Raw genomic sequence first — 27,441 nt, 5'->3', positions numbered from 1 at the left:
TCTTTTCTTTCTTTTCTTTCTTTCTTTTCTTTCTTTCTTTTCTTTCTTTCTTTTCTTTCTTTCTTTTCTTTCTTTCTTTTCTTTCTTTATTTTCTTTCTTTCTTTTCTTTCTTTCTTTTCTTTCTTTCTTTTCTTTCTTTCTTTTCTTTCTTTCTTTTCTTTCTTTCTTTTCTTTCTTTCTTTTCTTTCTTTCTTTTTTCTTTCTTTTCTTTCTTTTCTTTCTTTCTTTTCTTTCTTTCTTTCCTTTCTTTCTTTTCTTTCTTTCTTTTCTTTCTTTCTTTTCTTTCTTTCTTTTCTTTCTTTCTTTTCTTTCTTTCTTTTCTTTCTTTCTTTTCTTTCTTTCTTTTCTTTCTTTCTTTTCTTTCTTTCTTTTCTTTCTTTCTTTTCTTTCTTTCTTTTCTTTCTTTTCTTTTCTTTCTTTTCTTTCTTTCTTTTCTTTCTTTCTCTTCTTTCTTTCTCTTCTTTCTTTCTCTTCTTTCTTTCTCTTCTTTCTTTCTCTTCTTTCTTTCTCTTCTTTCTTTCTCTTCTTTCTTTCTCTTCTTTCTTTCTCTTCTTTCTTTCTCTTCTTTCTTTCTTTTCTTTCTTTCTTTTCTTTCTTTCTCTTCTTTCTTTCTTTTCTTTCTTTCTTTTCTTTCTTTCTTTTCTTTCTTTCTTTTCTTTCTTTCTTTTCTTTCTTTCTTTTCTTTCTTTCTTTTCTTTCTTTCTTTTCTTTCTTTCTTTTCTTTCTTTCTTTTCTTTCTTTCTTTTCTTTCTTTCTTTTCTTTCTTTCTTTTCTTTCTTTCTTTTCTTTCTTTCTTTTCTTTCTTTCTTTTCTTTCTTTCTTTTCTTTCTTTCTTTTCTTTCTTTCTTTTCTTTCTTTCTTTTCTTTCTTTCTTTTCTTTCTTTCTTTTCTTTCTTTCTTTTCTTTCTTTCTTTTCTTTCTTTCTTTTCTTTCTTTCTTTTCTTTCTTTCTTTTCTTTCTTTCTTTTCTTTCTTTCTTTTCTTTCTTTCTTTTCTTTCTTTCTTTTCTTTCTTTCTTTTCTTTCTTTCTTTTCTTTCTTTCTTTTCTTTCTTTCTTTTCTTTCTTTTCTTTTCTTTCTTTCTTTTCTTTCTTTCTTTTCTTTCTTTCTTTTCTTTCTTTTCTTTCTTTCTTTCTTTTCTTTTGTTCGTTCGTTCTTTCGTTCGTTTGTTCGTTCGTTCTTTCGTTCTTCTCACAGCTAAGAATTTAATTTCTCTCAGTAAAAAATTAGCCTCAAACCAGCAGAGAGTGAAGCCTAGGTTATACCATAGACAGTTGGTGCCTCAAGGGGTTTCCTATGTGCATCTGGTCTAGTGATGCCAGATGCTTAGCATTTCAAAGCTAGCCAGATAACTGATGCATGTAGGAACCCTCTTAGGGGATTAACTGTCAGTAGTGTAACCTAGGCTTCACTTAGGCTTCACTTTACTGTAAGCCCTGTTTAAAATCAGCAATGTGGTAATTAGCTTCTAAAATGTTCCTCCTGAAAAAATACCACCCCCCCTCCCTCCCCAGTTTTGAAATCCATCATGCTTTTCCCTGGCAACATCAATTAGGATTGCCTTTGGTATTCTGGAGGGCTTGGGGTTTATTTTCCTTTTCTTTTTTTTAGCTGAAACCAGACACAGTAGTTGAAGTGTGGATAGGCAACAACTATGCTCATGAGCTGAGCAAAGTTACTGGAGCTGGGTTCACTGCTATCCTGGCAGCTCCCTGGTACTTAGACTACATTAGTTATGGGCAAGACTGGAAGAAATACTACAGTGTTGAGCCGCTTAACTTCCCTGGTATGTTACTCTTTTTATATGCATGTTCTGTGCATGGAAGTCATTTCATAGGTCTAAGTGGAAGGAACAAGGCTACTTAAAGTGGTCATGCAGTCAGTATGAGCAGATATGCTGTTATCAAAGGACTAAGTTTTTCACAGGGAAGAATGTTCAGGGATTTGGTACTGGGGCATGTGTGGACAGATGCATCATCCACTAGGGTCTGAGCTATGCAAAGTGGCTGTTGGCAGACAGACGTTCAATTCATATGTTAACAAGCTTAGAATCATAGAATCAATCAGGTTGGAAGAGACCTCCAAGATCATCCAATCCAACCTATCACCCAGCCTTATCCAGTCAACTAGACCATGGCACCAAGTGCCTCATCGTCTCCTCTTCTAGAACATTAGACTCTTCCAGAGTCTAATCTGTATCTGAATCTGATACAAACATCCTGTATGCTCTGCTTGGAGCTTCGTTTTGTGCAAAGTAGCTCTCAGCCTGTTAGGGAGTAGAGCATCTGAGTTCTGTAGCCTTTTTAGTCAGTGTTTGATAGAATGAAGAGTTTCAATGAGGACTGAAATGTCTGAAGAATGTTGGAATGCTAAGGAATATCCTCAGGATTAATTTTTTTTGCTGACAGAGATGGGAAATGGATTATCTGGGAAAATGGCCTGGTGGTTCTTGCATTCAGTAGCAACCACCAAAATACTAAAAGTTAGTGCTGAGTACTGGTATTTTCTATGAGAAAACAAATGATTGAAAAGCAGCCTTCTCTGGGTATTGGAAAATGGATCTTTTGTGCATGCAAGTCTTCTGGGCATATACAAATTCTAATTTTCTGCTTTGAATTCAGGATCTGAAGAACAGAAAGAACTCGTAATAGGTGGAGAAGCCTGCCTATGGGGGGAATATGTGGATGCAACTAACCTCACACCAAGATTATGGTATGAACTACTTTGAGTTTTACAAAGGCAGCCACAAGAAGCATTAATTTATCACTAACTTGCAGTCCTGCTGCATAACAGTGCTCTGTACTGAACCTGAGCAGCTGTAAAAATATGGTTCTGAATAGAACACCTGGTATTAAACTTTAATCCATTTGTGGTTATAGACTGTACCTGCTCTAAAAGTCTGTCTTTACAGGCCTAGAGCAAGTGCTGTAGGAGAGAGACTCTGGAGCAGCAGCAGTGTGACCAACTTGGAAGATGCCTATGAAAGGCTGTCTAACCATCGATGCCGCATGCTCCGGTAAGATGAACAGCCATGGTAAAATATGGTGCTCATGCCTTACAGCCAATGTAGTTCAAGCACAGGTGCAAACTACAGGTCTGAAAATGAAGGGAGGAGAACTAGCAGTCTGACCTGACCATGTGGAATCACAGAATCAGGGTTGGAAGGGACCACAAGGATCATCTAGTTCCAACCCCCCTGCCATGGGCAGGGACACCCTACCCTAGATCAGCCTGGCCAGAGCCTCATCCAGCCTGGCCTTAAACGCCTCCATGGATGGGGCCTCAACCACCTCCCTGGGCAACCCATTCCAGGCTCTCAGCACTCACAAGGAAGAACTTCCTCTTCATGTCGAGTCTGAACCAGCCCTCTGATCATCCTTGTGGCCCTTCTCTGGACACACTCCAGCATGTCCACATCCCTCTTGTAATAGGGGCTCCAGAACTGGATGCAGTACTCCAGGTGGGGTCTCACCAGACCAAAGCGGGAGAATCACCTCCCTTGACCTGCTGGCCACACTTCTGATGCAGCCCAGGATCTGGTTGGCCCTCTGGGCTGCAAGTGCACACTGCTGGCTCACCTTGAGCTTCTTGTCCACCAGCACTTCCAAGTCCCTCTCCTCAGGGTTGCTCTCCAGCCAGTCACTGCCCAGCCTGTATCTGTGCTTGGGATTGCCTTGACTCAGATGCAGGACCTTGCTCTTGGTCTTGTTGAACCTCAGGAGGTTGGCTTGTGCCCACCTCTGCAGCCTGTCCAGGTCCCTCTGGATGGCATCCCTGCCCTCCAGCACATCTGCTGCACCACACAGCTTGGTGTCATCAGCGAACTTGCTGAGGGTGCACTCAGCGCCACTGTCCATGGCACCAACAAAGATGTTGAACAAGACTGGTCCCTGAGGGACTTTGCTTGTCACTGGCCTCCACTTGGACATGGACCCATTGACAGCCGCTCTTAGAGTGCAGCCATCAAGCCAGTAACGTTAACCCCATGTGATTTTTGTGTACTCAGAAGAAGAGATGCATTAAGACATTAAAAGTCCTAGATAGTTTTTCAACAGCTACCTTCAGAGCTCGCTAACTTTGTTTAGTGAAATACTAGAACTCCTCTATTCCTGTCTTTCCTCAAATACCAACACCACTATTTACTGCAGTCAAAAAAGATACTGAAAGGTCTGTGGGATGAGTACAGGCAGAAGAACAGATTTTCAGAAAAAGGGTTTTGTTATGGATTTATTATAAATAGTAATTAAAGACATGCAACAGACAATCAGGTGAAACTCTTTTCATGATAGGTGAGCTTGAGTGAGATATTCTTTCAGATAATGCCTTAGCGTAAAGACTGAAAGGAGTGGATAAAGAGTCCTTGATTAATTAATTTCTATTTATGGCTACTGTAAAACCTTCTGTTTATAACATCTCTGCAGTTCCTTCCTAAAAATGGCCAAGGCAAGTTAGTCCAGCTTTAAAAGTGTACAGTCAGAGAGCCTTTTAGGTTTTCCTAACTGTTGCTGCAAAGTTGGACTGCAGCAGGAATGCAAAATGCCATTTAACTTGCCTACAAAAAAATTACGACAAATCACTGAAACTCCCAACAAAGTCAAGATACAAATCAGCTTTTATAAAGAGCAAGATACAATGAGAGTTACCATCAGCTTTCAAAACTCAAGCAGCTTGGCCACATTCCAGTAGATGGGTCAGCAGGATTAGCTGCTGGAAGCATTGCCTTTTAGCTTACTGTCCTGGGTTTGGCCTGGACAGGATTAATTTTCCTCATAAGCAGCTGTGAGGGCCACAGCCTGTGAGGTATTCCATATAATAAATGTTGTGCCTGTGATATAATGGGACATGGGGGCTAGTGTGGGTACTGCATTTGATACTACTTGTTATAAACTACTTTCTTTACTACTATTGTTTCTAAAAATTAATTCTCTGCATTGTTCCATTACTCTCCTTAACCCCTGAGGTTCTGCATTTTAATCCCAGCTTCCCCTTCCCATCCTACCAGAAGGTCAGTTGTGGTGCTAAGTTGTGGCTGGGCTTAAAACCATGACGAGTATGAAGCAGCTATTTAATAAATTAAGAGTAACTGAAAGACTCAAAGTTTGACTTGCTGGGTTTATTCCAAGCTGGCTTTAAAATAAGACTATAGGAAGAGAGTTGTGTAAACTGCATTATTTCAGCCATGAGAAAAATAGAGGGAGTTAACATGTTAAAAACAAGTGCTGAGGCCACTGTTGTTGAAATAGTACTATGAAAGCTTTTAGCTGCTACTGAGATCTGAACTAAGCTTCCTGCAGGAGGATACAGCAGCTCAAATTGCAGAGTAATAGTGGTGGGAGAAGGGAAACAAAGAGGTGGACATATATTCCAGAGACCTACACAAAACCACTGTCCCTTACCAAGAGCAAGTCTTGCTTAAGGATAAGCAGTAGTTCATCTGAGCTACTTAATTATCCCTTTTTTTCCCTGTTGCAGATCTTAAGTATAATTTAAATACCTCTGTGTGTACATTTATGTAGAAAAAATCCTACAAAGGAGTAGCAATATTACCTAGCTCATAAATATGCAGAAAGCAAAAGAAAAAAATTACTGCAACTGCTTTAACTCTGAAACATCATTTTATACTGTCTTAGTGCTCCATGAAAAGCTAAAGGCTTTTTTTGTTTGTTTGTAAGAGCAGAATTATTTGTTAGTGTAGCTGGAAAAGGTCCTGTTTACAAAAAACAGCTCCCAAATTAATGAAGGTGACATAGAGTTGCATGTGAAGGAAACACCAGAGCTGGGGCGAGTGTGCAAATTTCAGCTGATTATATTTTCACATTATTATGACCTCTCTTCACTAAAAACAATAGATTCTGCAGAACATCAACACAACCAGCCTCTGAATTTAAGCTTTTAAATCTGTTTTCTAATACCCTGGTCTATCTGAGAGAAACAATACAATCAGTTGTAGAATAGTGCTCTCCTTCACACCTTAAGTAGGCCATTTGTTCCTTCTGGAAAGTAGTTTTGTTTACATGAAGATTAAAATAGAGTGCCAGTATTTTGCTTCCTGCCTACACAACCAGCCAGGTGTTTGGTTATAATCATACATATTCTGATTCATTTTAACAGCCGTGGCATAGCAGCTGAACCTGTGTTTGTTGGGTACTGTGCCCACGAAGCAAGAGGGCAGTAACTGCTGCAAGGACGTCTAGTCAACAGCCTGAAGTGCCTCTACAGCTCAACATTTGAACCAAGACTTCAAAATGAAAAGTTTAAGTTACTTGACATTCTTACTGGAGTGAAGATGAGGTTTAGCTTTCACTAGAAATGGGGATTCTTTACTGTAAAATCTTGAAACTTGATGCCAGTTGTTAAATCCAATTTCCTTACCTTCCGAGGCTGAAGGAAAATAAGGACACTTTTTAAATAAAGAGAAGAGTATCTGTTTATTTCTGAGTATCTTATTTGCCACTTTATTGTGTAAACAGATAAACTGCCACTCAGAATGGAGTTGTAAATCAATGCAAAATTAGAACAATTAGTTTAAACCACTCATTCTTAAAGGTCAAAAAAAATCCCCCTCACCATACTCCAACTTTCTTGTTTTGTTTTCTGGAGTTTTTGTTGCTGTTGTTGTTTTGTTGGGTTTTTTTTATATCTTAACTCAATTTGCAGAAGCATCCAATCCTGTTACTTCCTGAAAAGCAAACTCCAAAAATATACCTAGTTTTTAACTCTGGTTCAAATTAGTTTCTAATGATACAGGAAGTAATATTTGCAGTTGTAGAGTAATGCTTATTAACCATATTATTAATCTGAAAACAAAGTTAAGATACAGACTTAGGACTGTAAAGTTACTTCATAAACTTTATGCCCTAAAGAAATTGTTCTAATGGCACATTAAGGTGCATTTACTGCTTATTTATATCACTTCTCATTACAGACACCTACGTAAGAGAAGAATTGCAAAGCATGAAACTACAGTTGCATCTCCAGTTCCCCTGCTTTGCAACTACACGACTGTGCCAGAAGTTGACCCTTCATTTGGACAGTTAAAAGCACAGTTTGCTCATGCAGCTGCTAAATCACCATTCACCATAACCAGTTGGTCCAAGAAAAACATACTGGTGTTCATGAGTAGGCTCCTGAGAACATTTAACAAGGAGGACAGAAACATCTTTATTATTCTACAGAGTAAGGTTATCACACCAACCCCATTCTTCTCTGAAGAAGTACATTTTGCTCTTGACTGTTCAGGGCTTGGTAAGTGGCAAGCTCCAAAGTGAAGGTTGCTGAGCCTGATGTTAGAGAACGCAAAACTGTAGAGTAGCCCTGGACAAAATGAAGAATGTAGGTCGTTCAGTTTAGGATAAAAGGCAGGCAAGTTAGCACAGAAAGCTGCTTAGATCACAGAAGTATGCTGCAACATACCAGTAAGTTAATTAATAACATTGCATTAAAGGTGCAATATATGTCAGCCTAATAATACAATTTTAAAGAAGCTATTCTCAAAAAAAACTGGTTTAGGAGTATTTACTATTTCTCTGTCTTGCAATCCAAAATACTCTGGTTTAACAATCTGAATCTGGCACAAAACCCAATACCAGATTTATTTAAAATGCAATAAAAAACATGCAAACTTAGTCATCTCCATCAGGAAAAGTGAACTGAAACCTAATTATTTTTAAGCACATGGAAAGGAGCAGATTTGTATTTTGCCATTAACAAGACAAACACATACCATAGTTTCTGCTAAGGGAACTGTAGCAACCACAACTCTGTTATCTTGGCGACTCTGGATTTCCTTAATACTACCTCTCCGCTGTGCAAGGTCAGCGAGTGCTGCACTGAGATGATCTTCACTTACTGTGATTTCAAGGTTCATGAGGGGCTCCAGTACTTGTATACCAGCTTTTTTCAAAGCCTACACAGAAAGGAAAGAGTTCTGTTAACTCTCTTTTTTTTTTTTTAATTGATATAGATAACTCCATCTAACACTGCCTGATGAATTTTCTATGATAAAGTCTTCAGCAAGGGCATTATGCTACCAAAGAACCACTGGCAAATACTGATAGACACTTGTTTTCCCAGTAGTATGTAATGCTACTGTGTTCTACAGCAGCTTACAGTTTCACTGACCTTTTGCATGCAACGAGAGACACAAGCTGATACCATCGTGTGAGAAGTGTTGGGGTGCACAGTAAGCAATTGCACTGTAACATCTATATTCTGAACTGGGAATCCAAGCAAGGGTCCTAGGAAAAAGCAGGTGGGGGGGACAGTTAAGGAAAAGAGGAAATGGCACATTCGTTTTTCAGAATATTAAGACACTTGCAAAAAGAGTTCAGGAATAATTTGGAGCAGCTTTATTTTCTCTTTTCCCTCTTTTTTTATTTCCTTCAAGGGCATTACAACTGGTCTGGTTCCTCAGTTTGTGACTCTGTTATTACCTAGCTTTGCCAAAATAGTCAGAAGAATGCAGACTCATACTTTCTTTGCTAAAACCATCGATTAACTTTCAGAAACAGAAGTTTCTTAGTGTGTTCATCCACACAACTGTTCCCAAAAAGGAGTTTTTAAATAATATTACAATATCTAAAACTTGTGTATTGAAACAAGACTTTACTTGAAATAGTTAAACTTCTTAACTAGAAGCCAGTATTTCTTTTTCAACACAATATTGCTGCAAAGCCTGATACTACACCACTACCAAAACTGAAGCATTAACCTGATTCCATGAGAGATGAACGAGATCTAGGGTCCTAGCCAGGTTATCTCCCTCCAATACAGGACTCTGAACCAGACCAAAAACCGTACTAGACTGCAAAGGAGCTCTGACCCATATCTGAGAGGAAAAAAAAAAACATGTAGTGTTTTTTTAATCCCTACAAAGATCTACCTAAATTTGTTTTTTTAAAAAGCACTTCATGCCACGAGTCCCAGTCTGGAGATAGCACAGCTTGGAAGCATCAAGGAGTGTGAAAAAAAGCACATAGTGAAGACTCATTCCACAGCCAGAGATGAGAGACGAATCCCAAATGGACAAAGCAATATGGAGAAACACCTCATACTGCTGCTTAATAATTCTCATTTATCAGTCTACTGCCTCTTCATTTTACTGTGAGGGATGGTTCTCTGGTCACAAGTCACTGAACACTTTCTACTTTTTAATCAGACACAAAGGGTACTTTTAGACCTTTAGAAAACCTACACACAGCAACAAGGTAAGGCTATTTATTATATGCTTTCACAGGTATGCTGTAGTTGAAAAAAGTAAAAAGAAACAAACCCTGTTAGTAACTAATGGAAATGTGGTATGTACATGTTGGCTTCCAAAACCACTTCTGTCACATCACTGAAGCTTACATGCCTTATCTCTTACCATACCAGATTACAAAACAAACCTTAAAACCAAAGGCATGCTGACCTCCGTTCCTGGCCTAAAGAAAAGAGTGTTAGGCAATGTGTGTAGTTAAGGAAATAGCAGATTTTTCCTTACCACCCAAGATTAATACGTACTGTCTTTTATTTCTCAAGCTGCCAAGGAGTTTTCACTCCTACATAAATTGCCTCTCACAGAAATGTTAGACCAGTATAGCTGCCATAGCACTTCCTTTACCTTGAACGCATGAATTTGTGATTCCATTTTCTACAGCCTCTTGTAGCTCTTTGGGTAGCACTTCAGTGACACTCGCAGCATACTCAATGATAGGTTTTGTGGTTGTTCTCTCCACTTCACTGGGCCTCACCTCTAATTCCACAGTTACAAAGTGTCTTTTATCTCCTACTGTTTTGTCCAATATATCTGCAGGGGGAAAAAAGCAAAAGGTAAATCAACCATTTGGAAAAAAAAACAAAAACAAACCCACAAACTTAATCTGAAAACTACCCATAACATCATTTAAAGTAAACCAAGCTACAAGAACAGAAAAGAAATTATGTTCCTTCCATTCAGTCATACCTGTAGCTTGAGCAGCATTTAGGACGGTTTCTCTGTATGCTATTTGAAGAGGTCCTAAATAAGTTTCAATTCCATATTCACGTTTGATCCTGTCGTGAATGATCTCTATATGTAGTTCTCCCATGCCACAAAGAATAGTCTAGTAAGAAGAGAGACAAGAAGAGAAAAATCATGGAGAACTCTGGTTTTAATACCAGCTGCTTAAGAACAGACTTGCATGCTCTTCATAGTCTCTTAGAAGTAATTCTAAGTAGCCTAGAGAGGACACATGACTGCTTAAGGTCAACTGACCTAACCACCATGTAAGTGATAGGGTAATTACAGCTACTATGACCACTATATAAAAGCTGACCTTACAGTATCGTGAAGACTAAAGCACGTTAGTTTGTTGCACAGAACTTTGTACAAACATGATGCAAACACTTAGAGAGTCCTATTTATTCAAGGATATCTCTATCTAGAAGGTGAGCAATAGAAAATTCATCTTACTTGTCCTGTGTCAGGATCTAGCTTCACTTTTAAACTTGGATCTTCACGTTGAAGGCAGCTCAATGCATTATCCAAGTCTGTACATAAATGTCAAACATTACATCTAAAGAGACTTCAGTAACTTGAGAAACACAATGAATGTCTAAACATCACCTCCTTTATAAGGTCAAATCACATTCTCAGAAGGAATCAAAAGAATTCAGTGGACTGCCAGATTTTGGCAGTCCACTAAAATAACAGGCAACTTGCAACTTCTAATTCTCTCCAAGAAATTAACTGCACACTATAGAATGCTTATTTAGATACAAAAAATACTATTTGCAGAGAGGTATTTTGTATTTAAATGAAGATAAAATGTAACTTGTAAGTGCTTCCTCAAGCCAGTAAAAAGTACTGCTCTCTCTTCACACTTAAGAAAATACTGATGATATGATCTACCTAAAAATTTCAAGATGAGTTCAACATGAAAAGACTGAAATGCAAATTTTCAGTGATTCCCTGTTATCTTAAATTCTAAGGAAGGCAGTCACAGGAAAGCAACCACACACTGCTAAATTTACAGCTGACTGCATTTATTCTACCTTACAGTCCTTGGGAAAAAAAAAACAAACAACAAAACCAACAAAAAATTCAAACATCTCAAAACCTTTCAGCCTGCAGACATACTGCTATAAATCTACATTCTGCCTTGTTTCATTCCTTCCTACTGCACACTGGTAATTGTTCTTTCTTCCCTTCACATCCAATTGAGTTCATCTTTGTTGGAATGAAGATTTCAAAGTATTTATTTCCAAAAATCACAGAATCACAGAATTAATCAGGTTGAAGATGACCTTCAAGACGATATATCAAGTTCAACCTATCACCCAATACCATCTAATCAAACAAATAATAGCATCAAGTACCACACCCAATCTCTTTTTAAACACTTCCAGGGAAATAGTCAAATGAAATACAAAACAGACAAATGAAAACAAATTCTCCAGTGCAGATTCTTGGAAGAGGCAGTAAGATTACAGGTCAGCTGTATGGGTGAATCCTAACCAGATGCACAGAATTCTTGCTAAGTGAAGACTTTACAGTACACAGTAAAACTGGTGCAAAAAAGATGAAAACAAACCAAATCACATTTCAGGTTTGTACTCAAACACTACGTACAGTACACCAGCGTGACTGCAGCAAACCTAAGCATGACAACAGGAACTGAAAACATCTCCATGTCTTATTTCAAAGGGAAGAGCTACCACTTCCATAGATACAAAACTGAGAAAAGCACTGATACTGCTTGACAAAGTTAACAGCAACAGATACCAACAACTACAATCTGAATTGTGTCAATCTGTACCAAACACCAAAATCAGCCTTATTAAATCACAGATTGATAAATGTGCATCTCATTCATGTCAACCAGGTGTGCAGAGACTGGGGACGAGCCCTATTCCTCATACAGAAGAATATGTTTGAATACCTCATTTATAGACTTATCATACTCCTAGGTAGATTATGTTGTACCTTGTTGTTTGGCCATTGAAGGAGGTTCAATTGTACAGAAGAAGACCGGGTCAGGTATCTCAACACCTGCCAGCAGAAGGCTCTCTATGTCACTGCTAGACCTGTTGTCTCCTCCAGCATCCCGTCCAGCTCGGCGTGCTGCAGCTACTGCTGAAGCCTTTGATGATACTATGGTATCTCCAGTGGCACTCTAGAGATCAATAACCAGTGACCCACAAGTCACAGAAGGGGCAGAGTAGGGAGTATGAAAACAAAATCACAATCAAACCAACACTTATTAACAAACAATTACTGTAACTTCTCAGAAAATTTCAGTTATCTGAAAGAGAAGAAACTGTGTTGAAATTTAGACTAATACTTCTTTTTCAGTTCACTGAATTTTAAATCCAACTTACCAGTCAAGATGTAAAACCACAACAAACAGTATTGGTAAATGAAAACTTACTTATGCATGCAAAAGTTAGTTACAGTTTAGAAAACCTGTGTGAATGAGATCTATGCAGCCTGATCAGACAATATAACACTGAATTAGTACACTAATGGAAATAAGCATGAAGCAAATTTGCTTTAAATTAAGTTAACCTGTTGCTTTTGGGTAACTTATTTGGTACACCACTCTCCTTCCTCAGAGGTCTCTCCATGGCATCCCATTGCATTTTGAGAGTTACAATATAAATCTAAGCTCAAAAGTCTTTAGGCTTTAGTCCTTTCTACGTATCCAGCACTGCATCTCCCAAATGAATTACCGACATTTTTACATTGTAATATTTCATTTTAGAAGTACAAGGACTTCAAACAATGGAAGTTTACATATGTCACAATAATCAAGCACATATCTGAGATACCACAGAAAGCACACTAGCAAAACAGAACTTCCTTACAAAATCAGTATTTTCCATTACCTGCTTTAACCCAACTGTAAGGGCAATGTTGCCAGGCATGAGTGATGGTATTTCAATTTGTTGATCAGCAAAAGGCAGGAGCAGCCGGCTCATTCTCTCCCTGAAAATTAAATTCTTGTATTACTCAGGACATTCAACAGACAATCCAGCACTGCATTAATCCACACCTCTATCTTACTCACGTGCAACTTTTGTTGATATTATATACAGCTGACTGAGGTTTCAGAGACCCTGAGTAAACGCGAATGAAAACTAGTGGACCACGACATTTATCATGAAGAACTTTAAATGCCAAGGCACACAGATCATCCTTGTACCACTGTCTGTAAAACAAAAAGCACAACAAAAAGCATACTGTACAATTAATCCACTCAAACTCCTGCTTCCCTAAATTTGAGGCACTTAATGCCATGGTCTAGTTAATTGGGCAGGGCTGGGTGATAAGTTGGACTGGATGATCTTGGAGGTCTGGCTGATTCTACGATTTCCACTCATCTAAGACATTTCTAATTGTAATATTAAAGAGAGGCATTTGTTTAAAGTCAAAATTTATAGAAAAAAATACTAACTTAACCAGTTTGTCTCCAGTAGAGTATGTATGATGTGATTTATCCTATACTAATGAGGATCTTGAGATCCTCATTTTGTAAAATGACAGTGTCGTCAGAACTCTAAAGCACAAGTTTGAAAACAGGAGATAAATGCTTACAATTCCCATTACTGCAGCCAAAAGAGATTCAGTACACAAGTGTGGTTTTATGTCTGCACATCCTTACTGTTCTTTAATACCTAAAACCAGTAAGCTTTTCCAAAGACATGAATGCTTTGTCAATACTTTTCATTTTCTCCTTTTAAGCTTTCCTTCTTATTTTTTCACAGTATCACAGTATCACCAAGATTGGAAGAGACCTCATAGATCATCAAGTCCAACCCTTTACCACAGAGCTCAAGGCTAGACCATGGCACCAAGTGCCACATCCAACCTTGCCTTGAACAGCTCCAGGGACGGAGACTCCACCACCTCCCCAGGCAGCCCATTCCAGTGTCCAATGACTCTCTCAGTGAAGTACTTTCTCCTCACCTCCAGCCTAAATTTCCCCCAGCGTAGCTTGAGGCTGTGTCCTCTTGTTCTGGTGCTGGCCACCTGAGAGAAGAGAGCAACCTCCCCCTGGCTACAACCTCCCCTCAGGTAGTTGTAGACAGCAATAAGGTCACCCCTGAGCCTCCTCTTCTCCAGGCTAAACAATCCCAGCTCCCTCAGCCTCTCCTCGTAGGGCTTGTGCTCAAGGCCTCTAACCAGCCTCGTTGCCCTTCTCTGGACACGCTCAAGCATCTCAATGTCCCTCCTAAACTGGGGGGCCCAGAACTGAACACAGTGCTCAAGGTGTGGACTAACCAGTGCAGAGTACAGGGGCAGAATGACCTCCCTGCTCCTGCTGGCCACACCATTCCTGATGCAGGCCAGGATGCCACTGGCTCTCTTGGCCACCTGGGCACACTGCTGGCTCATGTTCAGGCAGGTATCGATCAGCACCCCCAGATCCCTCTCTGTCTGGCTGCTCTCCAGCCACTCCGACCCCAGCCTGTATCTCTGCATGGGGTTGTTGTGGCCAAAGTGCAGCACCCTGCACTTGGAGCTATTGAATGCCATCCCATTGGACTCTGCCCATCTGTCCAGGCGGTCAAGGTCCCACTGCAGAGCCCTTCTGCCCTCCAACCCAGCCACATCTGCCCCCAGCTTAGTGTCATCTGCAAAGTTGCTGATGACTGACTCCATGCCCTCATCCAGATCATCTATGAAGATGTTAAAGAGGACTGGGCCCAGCACTGATCCCTGAGGGACACCACTAGTGACTGGCCGCCAGCTGGATGTGGCACCATTCACCACCACTCTCTGGGTCCGGCCCTCCAGCCAGTTCCTAACCCAGCACAGAGTGTTGCCATCCAAGCCACGGCCTGACAGCTTAGCCAGCAGTTTGCTGTGGGGGACCCTGTACTTACAGAAACTCATATGAGCGTTCATTTGGTGCAGGCAAATACATAATGACAGCATCCATCAATGGCTGCACTCCTCTGTTCTTCAGGGCACTGCCACAGAGCACAGGTACTGCTTTTTGAGCCAGTGTGATTCTGCGGATAGCAGACTGCAGCTGCAAAAGCAGATGTGAACTACAGTTTATCCTTTAACTACATTCCAGCTATCAGATATGCCAACAAATCCACAAAAATGTATGTTTGTAAATGCAACTCATACAAACTTTTTTCACTGCTTTTAACAAGGTCCATACCATGAACCCAAATGAAACAGGAGACACTTATTTTAAGATTTCTAAACATTTCATGCAAATCTGCAGCTGTTTTAGTCTAACAGCCCTTCTAATGCAGACCACTGCACCACTCTTGACACACAGAGGCTAAAGATCTAACTAATTTACTAATTTGTAGTGGCTGAGATGCTACTTTTGTAAGTAAGATTGACAGCTCATACACAAACTGCACTGGTTTTACCTGGAAAGTTTATTTGCCTTTCCCTAAACACTTCTGCAGCAGCCTAAATTAACAGAGAAAAAAAACCAACCGAAAACAACAACAAAACAAAAACCCACCAACAAAACCCACCCCCAAAGCAACAAAAGCCTAAAAAAGCCAACAATAAAAGCAAAAGGAAACAAATAAAAACCAAACAAACAAACAAAAAACCCCAAACCACTCAAAATCCCAACAAATCACACAAATAAAAACCCAGAACACCCACCCATAAAGTAGCCTGGTTTTAAAGGTATGTCCAACAGATCTGAGAATTGCAGTTAGTGCATTCTTGTCTGAAATTCATACTAAGCTTGGATATACTTTGTCCTAAATACACAGTACTGTAAATATGGTCCAAAAGCTGGTGTGCTTATTTATATTAAAAATGTACATCTGCACAATCATAACCAGTTTGTGCCAAAGGAAGTCCTTCAGAGTATCAGCCAGTAAGAACTTATTTATAAATACTGAAGTGTAAAAAGTACCTTGTCAACTGGTATTAACTCAAAATCTTCACTATGTTCTCCTAGAACCAATTCAGCAAATTCATCATCCAGATCTGCAACCTTCAACAAAGTAGTTCCTTGTTATTTGGCACATAGCAGTTTCACAGACAAGTCACAAATCTTATTTAGGATATATGCTAAACAGAACAGGAACGAAGCCTTTTGAAAAGCATCAAAGATCATAAACTCAAACCACAGAAAATTATGGAAATTAAAGTTTCAGGAAAGGAGGTTAAGAAACCTTACAAACTTACAAAGCTGCTGTCACACAAAACATCGGTGGGAGAAAGAATGCTTGCATACCTCCCTGAATCTGAAAAACACTTGCAGACATACAGTAACAGCCATGAAGGGTATAACCTGATGTACCTCAAATCTGAAAACAAAGCAAAGTCTGAAGCAGGTGACAAATAACCCTTGTGAGCCAACACGAAAACCAGAAAAGCCTTCAGGGTATTTTGACCTTCACCATGGCAACGGCTTTTAGGTCTGAGCTCATCTGTGTTTTCAAACTGCACCCCTAAGCTTAGCAGATAAATTAGCTATTCTTTAAACCTCATCTCACAAAGGCCCTTGCACTGTCATACCTACTTACAGGGAAGCACTTCTCCCCCTCTAGTGGCTACAACAGCAAATGACTGAATACTGAAATTAATTATTAATAAGCAATTAGAAATCTAATCAAGTTAATAGTTAAAACACACGAGATAAAGGAAAGCATTAATTTAATTAGGTGGAAACAAAGTGTGCAAGACGGATGGTTATTTGAACTACTAAATTTTAGTGTTTCTGGTAAGGAGTGTAAACAGGATAGAAAGCTTACAAAAAAAAAACCCAACCTGTACAAGCACAAGGTTATCTCAATTATCGCACTACTGGTCTACCTGTTCCTGCTTCAGGAAGGGCCCAGAAACCACAAGGAAGGAAAAAAAAAGCCCAACAAAAAAACCTACTGTTCTTACAAAGCTTTCTATCTAACAATACACTGCTTAAGATAAGAAGCTGAGTAGTAACACCCCATTTAAAATCTGTAAATGTTGAAAACCATATTGTGTATGTGTTTTACTGAACTGAAAGCAATATAAAGAGCTTATCTCTTGATTCTCACTTTTCAAAGGAAACTGAAAGCCAAACATCATCTCTATGCACTTGCAGTGTTCTCCCAAGTTGTAGGGATGGCAACCCCCACAGCAAAACAGATAAATAATCTGAGATTAGTAATCTCCTCTGGTTTTGCATATAAAAGTATGCATTCCAATGTAATCTTTACTATACCTTTAAGTTATATATAAGCAAACTGAACACAATAGCAAGTCTTTTTATTTCAAGAGAAGCCTTGCTTGGAATCTGTGAAGTGCAACAACTTCTTCCAATATCATTAACTAAACCATGGCACTTTAGTTAATTGGAAGCTGTTAGGTGGTAGGTTGGACTCAATCACAAAGGTCTTTTCCAACCTGCTTAATTCTGCGATTATAAACATTACAGAATATAATGGGAGACCTTAAAATGACAGCTAAGGGAAGAAGAAAAATACTACAGCTAAATTATTTCAAGTGTTCTGCATTGTTCAACAGGCAAATTCTTCGATCACTTTCATCAACCCTTCCATTCATCATTCCTTACAACTGTCAGCTGTGCAAAACCCGGCAATCGCATAGACCAAGTTTCTGTTATCTCTCTTAGCTTCACACTATTACAACTATGTTAAAGAAACACTTATATTGTTCTTCTCTAACCTCTGCTGTGGAGCTTTTGAATGCATCTGGAGTAAGACTTACAGAGGGATTCTAGCCTGGGACACCCCATCCAGCTTCTAGCTGCCATCCCAGAAGAGTATGGATAACCTGCAGGTCCCAAGTAACATCTGCCAGGCCTCATGTGAACGTATCTTTTGGCATCTAAGACACTACATGGCGCCAAGTTAGCCAACTGAAGGCTTGGAATTGAAGCTTTCTTCAATTCCTTATTTATGAAGTAAGGAGTAATACATGTGCTAAATACACAGCCAGGGAGTTCAACTTTATATTTTTGCCATTATGTATTGATGCTTCCACTGTATATTAAGTACCTTTAACAAACGGAAATGAAAAAATCTGAAATTAGTTAAATAGGACAAAGGCAGAATCTTGTACCTCAGACAGAACAAATACATATGCTGATACAGAATGGGGATCAATAGCTAGGAAATAGCTCTAAGTCCAACAGAGGGTCTTGCTGGATAAACGAGAGTCAGCAACATCCCCTCACAGTGACAAAGGCTAACTGCATACTGTGCTGCATTTGCAAAAGCACAGCCAGTGGATCAGGACAAGTGGTGAGAGTACCATCTACCCTGCACTTGTGAAGCTTCAATTGAAGTTTGTCTGCTTTTAAGTTCCCTAGCACAAAAGAGACCAACAAATAGTGGGAAGACCACTAAAAAACCACTAAGTTAGTTGGAGTGCAGCTAGAGGCCCAGAGAGATAGGTTTGTCTGGCTCAGAGAGGCTAAAACAGGATGCAGATGCTGTCTCTTACAACATGGATTGGTGACAGTCATGATGGCGGTGGTGGACCTGCTTCAGAATAACACAAGTGACTCTGTCACAGGCTGCAGCATGGTAAATTCCCGTTGGACAACAAGCAGTAGTGCTCACTACAGGATGATATAGTACTGGGAGAGGCTGCCAAGACACATGTAATCATTAGAGATTTGCAAAATCAAATGAAGAAGGCATCTCCACAGGTCCCTTTCAGCCTACTTTTTCTAATATTCTAAGTAACAGCTTTAAATATATTATGTATTTACTTTAGAACTTTACTTGTTCTATTAAGGTATTTCTGGCATCCTGAACTTCTCGAAAGAGCTTGGGATCATCAGCCTCCAGCAATGGCTTTTTCTTGAAATTTTTTCCATCATCCAGATCAAAAGTAGATTTCCAAACTATTTGCTCCTTAGTCACGACATCAACCAGTCCTCTGAAGGTCTTAGCTTCTCCAATGGGCAACTGCAGACAGAGCAAGGATATCAGACATGTGCAAAAAGCTGAGAAGGGAGTTCCATTTGAGGAAAGTAAACAAGCATTTAATTTCCAAGCTTACCTGTAGAAGTAAAGGTTTTGTCTTCAACTTTTGTTGGATACTTTCAACAGCATATGTAAAACTGTATTAAAAGAACAGACACTGTTACACAAAACAATGACAAAGTAAAAGAGGTTTGCAATTCCTTACTGCAATTACTCCTACAATGACACAAAAATAAGCACAGTCAAATATGTAAACAGTAAGTATTAACATAATTGGCTTGTTCTGTGGTTAACTGAAAAACTTCACCTTGATTAGATACATTCTCTTACAAGGCTTTTAGCAGTGATTAAAATAACTCTCTGAATACCTTGCCCTGTTTTTGTCCATCTTGTTCAAAAAGCAAATTCGTGGTATCTGATGTTTGTCTGCTTGTCTCCACACAGTCATAGTTTGGGCCTAAAGCAAAACAGAAATATTAGGGTTCATAACTGACCTATACACTCCCCAGTATTGCTAAGGGACAGAGTTCATTGCAAACTGTGCTGAATGTATTGTGGCAATCTTGTATCCAGCAGCACACATGAATTCCACAACCAGCTTTATTTTATCTCTTCTCTCAGCTGTTGCCAGCACTTGTCCTTCACTAAGGGCACACAGGCACATGGGAAAAGGAATATGGAGAGAAACTAAGCACTACCAAGGATACATACAGAAAAAAAGTCAGTACTGTAAAGACTTCAAGATTTTATTGCCAAGTTCCTTAAGCACACACAGGCAAGCATATCTGTGCCTACACAGACAATACTAAAATCTACCTTGGTTTTGCCACTAACTGGTATAATGTTGGGCTATTTATGATACACATTTTTACTGGCAAGTTAAAACAGGTATATATGAAAATCAGTGCAATTTCAAAAATACTCTCTTACCAATACAAGGAAATAATGCAAGAATTTCCTGCACAATTTTAGAACTAAAAAAAAAAAAACAACTGGATCTAATTTCGTTGTTGCTGTCTGGCATGGGAGCTGTTTACTCAGTCCTGGTTGATACAAAACGGTACATAAATGCTGCCTAATAACAAGTAAAATAATGTGGCTTACATTAAGAGTTCTCTCATCCCTCGGCTACAAAAAAGGTGTGTCCCATGAGACACAGTGATTTCACCGTATGTAACTTTTACACAGAACTGAACTACTCAAACACCTCATCCAATACAGTCAAATACCAGGCTTTTCTGAACTTTGCTCTAATGGCCATATTCATAGATCACTGGGTGTGAGAGTCTAAATCCTCTCTCTGGTTCATTAAAAAAGATAAAGATTGCATCGTCTCTCCCTAATCAACAAAGATAAAGATTGCCTTTGGTAACTTCTGGGACTCAAACTCGGTGCTTGGCCTAAAGCTCAGGGACGCAAATCAACAGACAACACCTTAAACTCCTGGACCTCAGCCTGGCTGGAATGCCCAGGATGCCTACAGCTTATCTCAGCTACCCCCAAGGGAAAAGGTTTATGTGTATTCAGGGTACGGACAGGTACAGCCAGGGAGGGGGCGGAGGCCCTCCCTCCGATGGCGCCGGACCCCTGCGAATGCATGAGAGTACACAGGAAGATTTCCTAGGGAGCTGCAGCTGGACACTGAGCAGAAAACTGTATAAGAGGCAGGAGAAATGCCTGCCAAAGTGTGACACTCCCACCGGACCACCTGTGCCACCTCCACCGGACCACCGAGGGCGGACCACCACCAGAGCTGCACACCACCCGAAGAAACTCTGACAAACTCCACAGAAGATCATCCCTGGGGCACGCACCCGTCTCTCTCTCCCCTCCGTCTGTGACTGAGGGTAATATGATCACAGCTCTTTTCCTTCCCTGCTCCTTCTCTTCTCCATCGTTCTCTTGATCTCACTCTCTCTCTTTTCTCCCCTCTCTCCCTCTGCTTTGCCCAACCCTATCCTTTAATAAATAGTTTGGTGGTGATATCTGGTCTCGTTTGCACCTTAATTTCACAACACAGAAATACATAAGAACTGGTCTTACTCCTCTGGACAGAGATACTGTTCATCTCTGCTTCTCTGGACCTTGACACTGGGGAAGGAGACATTCTGACTCAAAATTAATCATTTTCTACGTGAAATCTGAAAATGAGACATTAATACATGTTCATCTCTTTCCACTGGAGCTAGCCAGATGCATTCAACAAAATCTACATTTATAAAGGACAGAAACAAAGCAACAACCAAAAAACACTCCAGACGTTAATGGGACTACCACTTTTCTCCTTTTTATGGAAATCACTGGACACTAAAAGCCTTGAAATTAAACAATCAGCTTCCTGAAGCTGAATTTTGATCAAAGTATCAAAACAGATAAAACAGAGCAACATCTTTATACTATTATTATTATTTCATTACTTAACAAAAAGTAAAAACCATCTACCAGTTATTTTTACCTCAACACCAGCTGAAGCATCAAAAACTGCTACTGCTCCATCTAGGACTCTCAAGCAACGTTCAACTTCCACTGTAAAGTCCACATGACCTAAAAAACAATCTCCCCTTTATACCATTGTAATTCAAACAGGCAACATCAATAGTTCATTACAAATCTTTTATTTTTTAAGTCATATCAAAACAACCCTCCAACCCTCTCCTTCACTTGCAGAGAAATACATCCATCAGTTCTTGAACCACACAAGACTCTTACATTTCAATCCCAGAACTCAGAGCAATTTAGCGTGGAAAGGTGTGAGTTAATTTTATACAAGCTAGAATTTTACCTCCTGCAATTAAACCAGTTAAATACTGCACCACACTTAAAACTAAGACCATGCTATGGAAACAAAGACTGTGATGTGAAACTCCATCTCACCTTCTCTCTGATAATAATGTGAGTACTGCTAAAGCATAGTACCTGGGGTGTCAATCAGATTGATTCTGTGGTCTTTCCAGTCAAATGTAACAGCAGCAGACTGAATGGTAATGCCTCTTTCTCGCTCCTGTACCATAAAATCTGTCACTGTGTCCCCATCATCAACATCTGTGAACAAGCAGCAGGTAGGTAAATAAGACTAAATCTCAAACTGAGATTTGAAAATACTGTCCCTTAAAAAGATGAAAACTAGCCTTTTTCAGAAAATGGTAATGCCAGGCAATTTACACATGCTCCCTTTACACAGAACAAATGCTCTCTAGATCAAACACAAATTATTCCAAGAACCTTTCTCGTTTTCTTAATCCTAACATCATGAGAAACTTAAAAATTAAAGCAAAGTCCAAAATTACGAGCAAACTATAACTTTGGAAAACCTAACTGCAATCCTTGTGTGGAATGTGACTGACATTTCAAAATGTAGAAATTAAATGCAATTAACACTAAAACCCAACAAAATGAAGTTTAAATTTTGTTTGTGGTTTTTTTTCACATTTTTAGCAAAAAGAGAAGCACACTTTTAAACAATCAGGCCACCAAGTTCAATCATTCCATGGGCTTAACATCTTCTGACATTCTCATACAAAGTAAAGAACAGGAAATTAAAGTTTAGAAGCTCCAAAGGTAACACAAATGGAGACTGCTGCTGACCCCTTTGATCTTGAAGAATTCTGTGAGATATGCTGAAAGAAAGAATTCTTCCTGTATTATGCCTTTCAAAATAAATGTTTACTTTTTGTTAATATGATTTATTTACAGTTCAAAAGAGAAATTAGGAAATAACTTCATCAGAACAACCAATGAGCAACAAGGAGACCCTCTAATTAAATGTTAAATGTCAATGCACTAAAAGAAAAATAAGAACATATGACCTCTCCAAGTACAAGTGCCTTAGAACATAATGGCATGTGCATTAAAATTTTGTTGTATTTCAGCACGTCTTTGGAAGGACTGGCTTCTACCTCCAGTATTCCATAAGCAACCTCTAACTGCATTGCATGCTATTATATACTATTAAATATCTCAAACTTACTGATATAAAAGAAGTTTTATTTCTAACCTCCAAGTGCTCTTATGTATCCAGAATAATACAGCATCCTCTCTGTTGTTGTAGTTTTCCCTGCATCGATGTGGGCCATAATGCCAATGTTTCGGATCCTGCGTAAAGCAAGAACGTTGCTGTTACCAGTGTCTTTTTATTCACTCATTCTTTTGTATGAACAATTAACAGTCACAGAGACTAACATATCAGACTAACATACAGTACTAAAATGGTGAATTTTCTTCAGATCTATAGTACTCAAGAGTTTTGGAACAGGTTTCCGTGCTTTGTTTTAGTAGGTTGCTTGGCCTCGTCCTCACTCGTCTGCTCCCTTCAGAGAGAGAAGCAGCCTCTCCACCCTTTCATCCAATTCAATTCTGATCCCTAGTGCCCGAATGTCATGGGTTGAGTTGAATCTGCTGCTGTACACATGCACTGAACACATACCCTTTATGCCCCAAATACAGCACCCAAGCTCCCATGAAGTTGTCCTTGACTCTGTTCAGTATAGTGTTCCCTTCTGAAGTACCTTACCAGCAGCTTCCAAACCTGCTTCATTAGCTCTGTGCATCATAAGCTTGCAACTGGCCATCCTATTCACTACTAATGCTAGCTGAATTTGCCCTCAGAAGTATTTTTCCAAGGGAACTTTACCTCAAGTCATTCCTTTTGGCAGCTCAGACTTTACCTTGTCTCTGTCTCTAAGGACCTCATCTAATACAGTTGAGTGTTCCCACAAGTGCAAAGTATAAAGCCGTATACGTCCCAATACATTTCTTCCCCCTTGTTCAGCTGCCAGCAAACACCTTGGATGTGGAGTTTTCCTAGGGACTCTTGTTCTGATTCTCATGATGTGAAAAAGAGACAGTCCAAGCCCTCTCCAACACAAGCAATCATTCTATACTGAAATGCCAGAAGGGCAAAAATACTGTCTCTGACTGTTGGTTACACCTAAAAAATAAGATGGCAAGACGTACCTGGATATATGAGGATTTATGACAGAATGCAGAGACTTAACATCTCCTGGAGACAAACAAAAGCATGCAACAATTTGTTAGACTGACAGATTTTAACAAAATTGAATATATTTAAGCAAATTCTTAAAAAATATACTAATAAAAAAATACAATACACAGATTCATAAATCTTAGGACCATCTGTAATCTCTGTGGCCTCAAATTCCTAAAGATGTATACAGAATTTTCAACAAATCTCTTAAAGGGAAAACTTTTCAAAGCAGCTCTACTTAGGAATAGTAGGAAAAGCCAGCATAGAAAAGTATCATCAGCACAGTAAAATCATACTTTGCAGAAGCTGTAACAAAACATGCCATAGCTCAAGACCACTCTAATGCTGACATTCATCTGAATTGGCTGTTGGGCAACAAACTGCAATAGCACTTTCTCCTTTAAACACTGAAGCCTAGGGAGTACAATCCTTAGGGAGAAAACACAAAATTACCTAGGTTAAGAAATCATGTAACTGAGGAGTTTCAAACACACATTTTCAAGTATTTCCTCTATCACACTCTGTTTAGTTGGAAAACAAGATGTCAAGCTGAATTTTAGGAAACTGATCTGTAACTCAGTTAGCCAAGCCTTGTAAGATGCATTTCAGCAACTCACTTGTCGAGTACAAACAGAACTCGATAGTATTTAAACTAACATTTCTTCCCTATCTACTTAGAGATCACCTAATTTATCAGGAAGCTATAAAGAGGCATCTGACAGGTTAATGTCTCAATGGGGACAAAGATTGGTCTCAGATGCAAGGTAGATTTGTAATAGGCTGGAAATTCAGCAACGCTTACCACTCCAAATAAAAACTCACCTAACACTGCCTTCTTCCCTCCAGTCTCTAAAATAAGACACTAGAATGTTCAAGATTTCTGGCTTGTCTAAGTCACACTATCTTCTTGTGTATGGAATGAAGCTGTGCCTCCATGTGAAACAATGATACACTCAGCACAGTATAACTGGGCATAAATACAGTAAAAGGTGAAATTGCATAGACAACTACACAGGAACAGTATCATGTGGCAACAGAGACTACTGACATTAGCAACTAAGAGTTTGTCTTCTCAGGCACAAGACTGCTGATTAAAGAATTCTGCTAAGACATGCAGGATTTTTTTAAATAAAAAGGAAGCTGCTTAACTAGCTGCCAATACTTTCTTCCCACGTTCATCCTGATGTAGGAAAAGCATGGGAAAAGCAGCTCTGACTCCCAGAACTACCCTATATCAATGAATTTCTATTCAATATCGGTGCATCTACTCAAAACACAGCCCAAAAAAGTGTGTTTTCCAAACACCTTCCTTTTCCTCTTCATCTGCATTTGCAAAAAAACCCATGCACTAATGATAACTTGAAACTCAGTTTAAGTAGATTCTTGTCTTTGTAGACTTGCCTTAACTAACACTGGTTATCTTGACAACCAATTAATAGGTCAAGCAACTGGACAGCAATTCCTGCACGATTCACAACTGACTCAAATTCTTACACAACCATGTATTTGCTTTTTCTTACTTTCTGAAGCTTGTATAACACACATCTACTGAGAAAAGAGCAGCAACACAAGACACACACGACACTTTTTGGCCTCTGAATTTTTAAACTGATTTGTTTGTGCTCCACACACCAAATTCTATGACGACCAAAAGAACACGACAAGACGCAATTTAGAAAGCATTCATACATATTTTTAGAGTAGCCCTTATCATGAAGGGAATAATTTAAACTTATACCTGGTGAAGAACTGTAATTTCTTAGATTGCAGTTTTGCTGTGTCACACTTTTGACTTTCATTTTTGTCTTCCTGAAATGTGCATGCTTACAGAGAAAAAGAACACAACACAGGGAATAATAATTACTATAAAGAATGAATCTGTAGCTACGCTTTTGCTAACTATGGAACATGACACTAAAAAAAGTATCTACAGGAACTGATACTGTTATTGGACATTTCTATAAGATTCAAATAACAGATATTTGGAAGCATGAAGCTGGTAGCATCCAGGTTTAAACCAAGCCCATTCCCAATATTATTTGAGAAGTCCAGTAAAAACCTTTGATAGCACCAAAATATGTTGTCAGTAGCCACACTATTTTAAATAGGTCTATTTGTGTGACAAAAGCTACATAATCAAAATCACAGGTACCAAAAAAGTTCATAGAAAAATTACAAATACAGCTTCCACATTCTGGCTTACATGAAGTCCAGTTCCAACATAAAATTATCATGCTGTGTTGTGATAACAACTTTTAAAGGAAACTCAAGTAAAGAGAGAAAAAGTTTATCAGAATAACCCAAGTTTGGTTTTTTTTTTTTTGCTCATGGATAATGTATTAAAATTTGGGGAAAAGTTCACCTCGCTGCAGAAACTTGATGACTTCAAGGCACTCATCAAGAACTTTCTCGTCGTTCTCAACATACTGTCTCCCATCTCTAAAGCTGTCCCCTGCCACGATAATCAAACATGTAATCATGTGACATGAAACGTGCAATTCTATTGCCTTTGCATAAATCAGTGCTTCAGTGCTTTCGGTATCAGATCAGGTTTTATGTTTTTTCAAAGTACTGCCTGGCAGGCTGGGCTGGTGTCAGATCTGTAACAATAACATGAATCCATTAAAACGCAGCACAAATGCATGCTCACACGTGCTAAATGTATTTTTCACAGCCACTCGCAAACAGTAAAGCAGAAACGTTGACATTAGAGAGTTTAATTCTTGCTCAGATAAGCTCTAGAGCACTGACTATGGATCAGGAAAGAGTAAATAGCTCTTCCGATCACAGAATCATTGAGGCTGAAAAAGACTTCTGAGATCGAGTCTCGCCTGCAACCTAACACCACGACCATCAGCTTGGTCTTGAAGGACAAAGAAAACAATGTATTTGGGAGAGAAAACACTGAATACAGGAGCCTTTAAGCAGCACCAAAAAGACTGCAACACAAAGCCCAAGCGCAGAAGCTTCCAATGTCTTCCCAGCTGTCTGCTTCTCATGCAAGAGGACACCACCACCCAGCACCTGGGATTTTACACTCCGTGGCAGTTCCACAAGAAGGAAACGTGCACAAAAGCTCGTTTGCACTTTCTCCTCGCACAAGCCACACAGCCGTGTCCCAGTGCCGCTGCGGCACAAGGAGAGCAGGAGGGGAGCGGTGCCCTCACGCTGCCCGTTACAAGCCTGCCGAGGCAACCAGAACCCTGCCCAGCCGGCCGCTCCCTGCTGGCGCTCCCCAGACCTACACTGCGCTGCCTGCCGCGTTACGAACCCCTAGCGCGTTATTCCGTCGGCCTTCGTGTTATCATCGTCCCCCAGATGCAGAGCTCTAACACGGACAGGCCTGAGCCTGCAGCCCGGCCTCAGCCCGCAGAGCCGCCATGCCGCCGGAAGGCGCCGTAATTCTTCCTGTCCCCGCCGGCACAACCACCTCATCTCCTCGGCTTCCACCCTCCCGCCAAGACCTGGCAGAATTAGACCGCAAAAGTCTCCCTCTCGTTTTCCATCCTTGTTCTCACCCTATTATGGGGCCCACTAAGTACAACGCGCAGCCCTAGAAAGCGAAAGCTG

At 39.6% G+C, this 27,441-nt stretch overlaps 2 protein-coding genes across 4 annotated transcripts in view; one reads left to right on the top strand and one right to left on the bottom strand.

Moving 5' to 3' along the window:
• The window catches only part of HEXB (hexosaminidase subunit beta), a 21,288-nt gene extending 14,858 nt beyond the window's left edge, over positions 1–6,430 (top strand). Inside the window, exons 11-14 of the mRNA XM_064140787.1 lie at positions 1,611–1,785; positions 2,621–2,711; positions 2,911–3,015; positions 6,111–6,430. Coding sequence (XP_063996857.1) covers positions 1,611–1,785; positions 2,621–2,711; positions 2,911–3,015; positions 6,111–6,174 — 435 coding nt within the window. The 3' untranslated portion in view covers positions 6,175–6,430. The remainder of the gene's footprint in view (positions 1–1,610; positions 1,786–2,620; positions 2,712–2,910; positions 3,016–6,110) is intronic.
• On the bottom strand, positions 6,427–27,249 carry GFM2 (GTP dependent ribosome recycling factor mitochondrial 2). Of its 3 annotated transcripts, none has more exons than XM_064140783.1 (21): positions 27,117–27,249; positions 26,234–26,323; positions 25,610–25,694; positions 23,841–23,886; positions 22,882–22,979; positions 21,804–21,929; positions 21,343–21,431; positions 19,256–19,344; positions 18,964–19,024; positions 18,684–18,869; positions 15,860–15,940; positions 14,847–14,995; positions 13,028–13,168; positions 12,846–12,945; positions 11,944–12,133; positions 10,432–10,508; positions 9,943–10,081; positions 9,601–9,786; positions 8,121–8,236; positions 7,723–7,905; positions 6,427–7,313 (listed from the first exon to the last, which is right to left on the bottom strand). In XM_064140783.1, exons 2-21 carry the CDS (start codon positions 26,306–26,308, stop codon positions 7,185–7,187), a joined length of 2,346 nt encoding a protein of 781 aa, XP_063996853.1. In that variant the 5' UTR covers positions 26,309–26,323; positions 27,117–27,249; the 3' UTR covers positions 6,427–7,184. The 3 variants fall into 3 exon arrangements, with proteins under 3 accessions (XP_063996853.1, XP_063996854.1, XP_063996855.1); XM_064140784.1 differs by having other exon boundaries at positions 27,143–27,249; XM_064140785.1 differs by lacking the exons at positions 23,841–23,886; positions 25,610–25,694; positions 26,234–26,323; positions 27,117–27,249 and having other exon boundaries at positions 22,855–22,939.
• Between the last annotated feature and the right edge of the window lie 192 nt (positions 27,250–27,441).

Source organism: Pogoniulus pusillus, chromosome Z (assembly GCF_015220805.1).
Source record: "Pogoniulus pusillus isolate bPogPus1 chromosome Z, bPogPus1.pri, whole genome shotgun sequence".
Classification (NCBI taxonomy): Eukaryota; Metazoa; Chordata; class Aves; order Piciformes; family Lybiidae; genus Pogoniulus; species Pogoniulus pusillus.
This window is presented reverse-complemented; position numbering and strand designations above follow the sequence as displayed.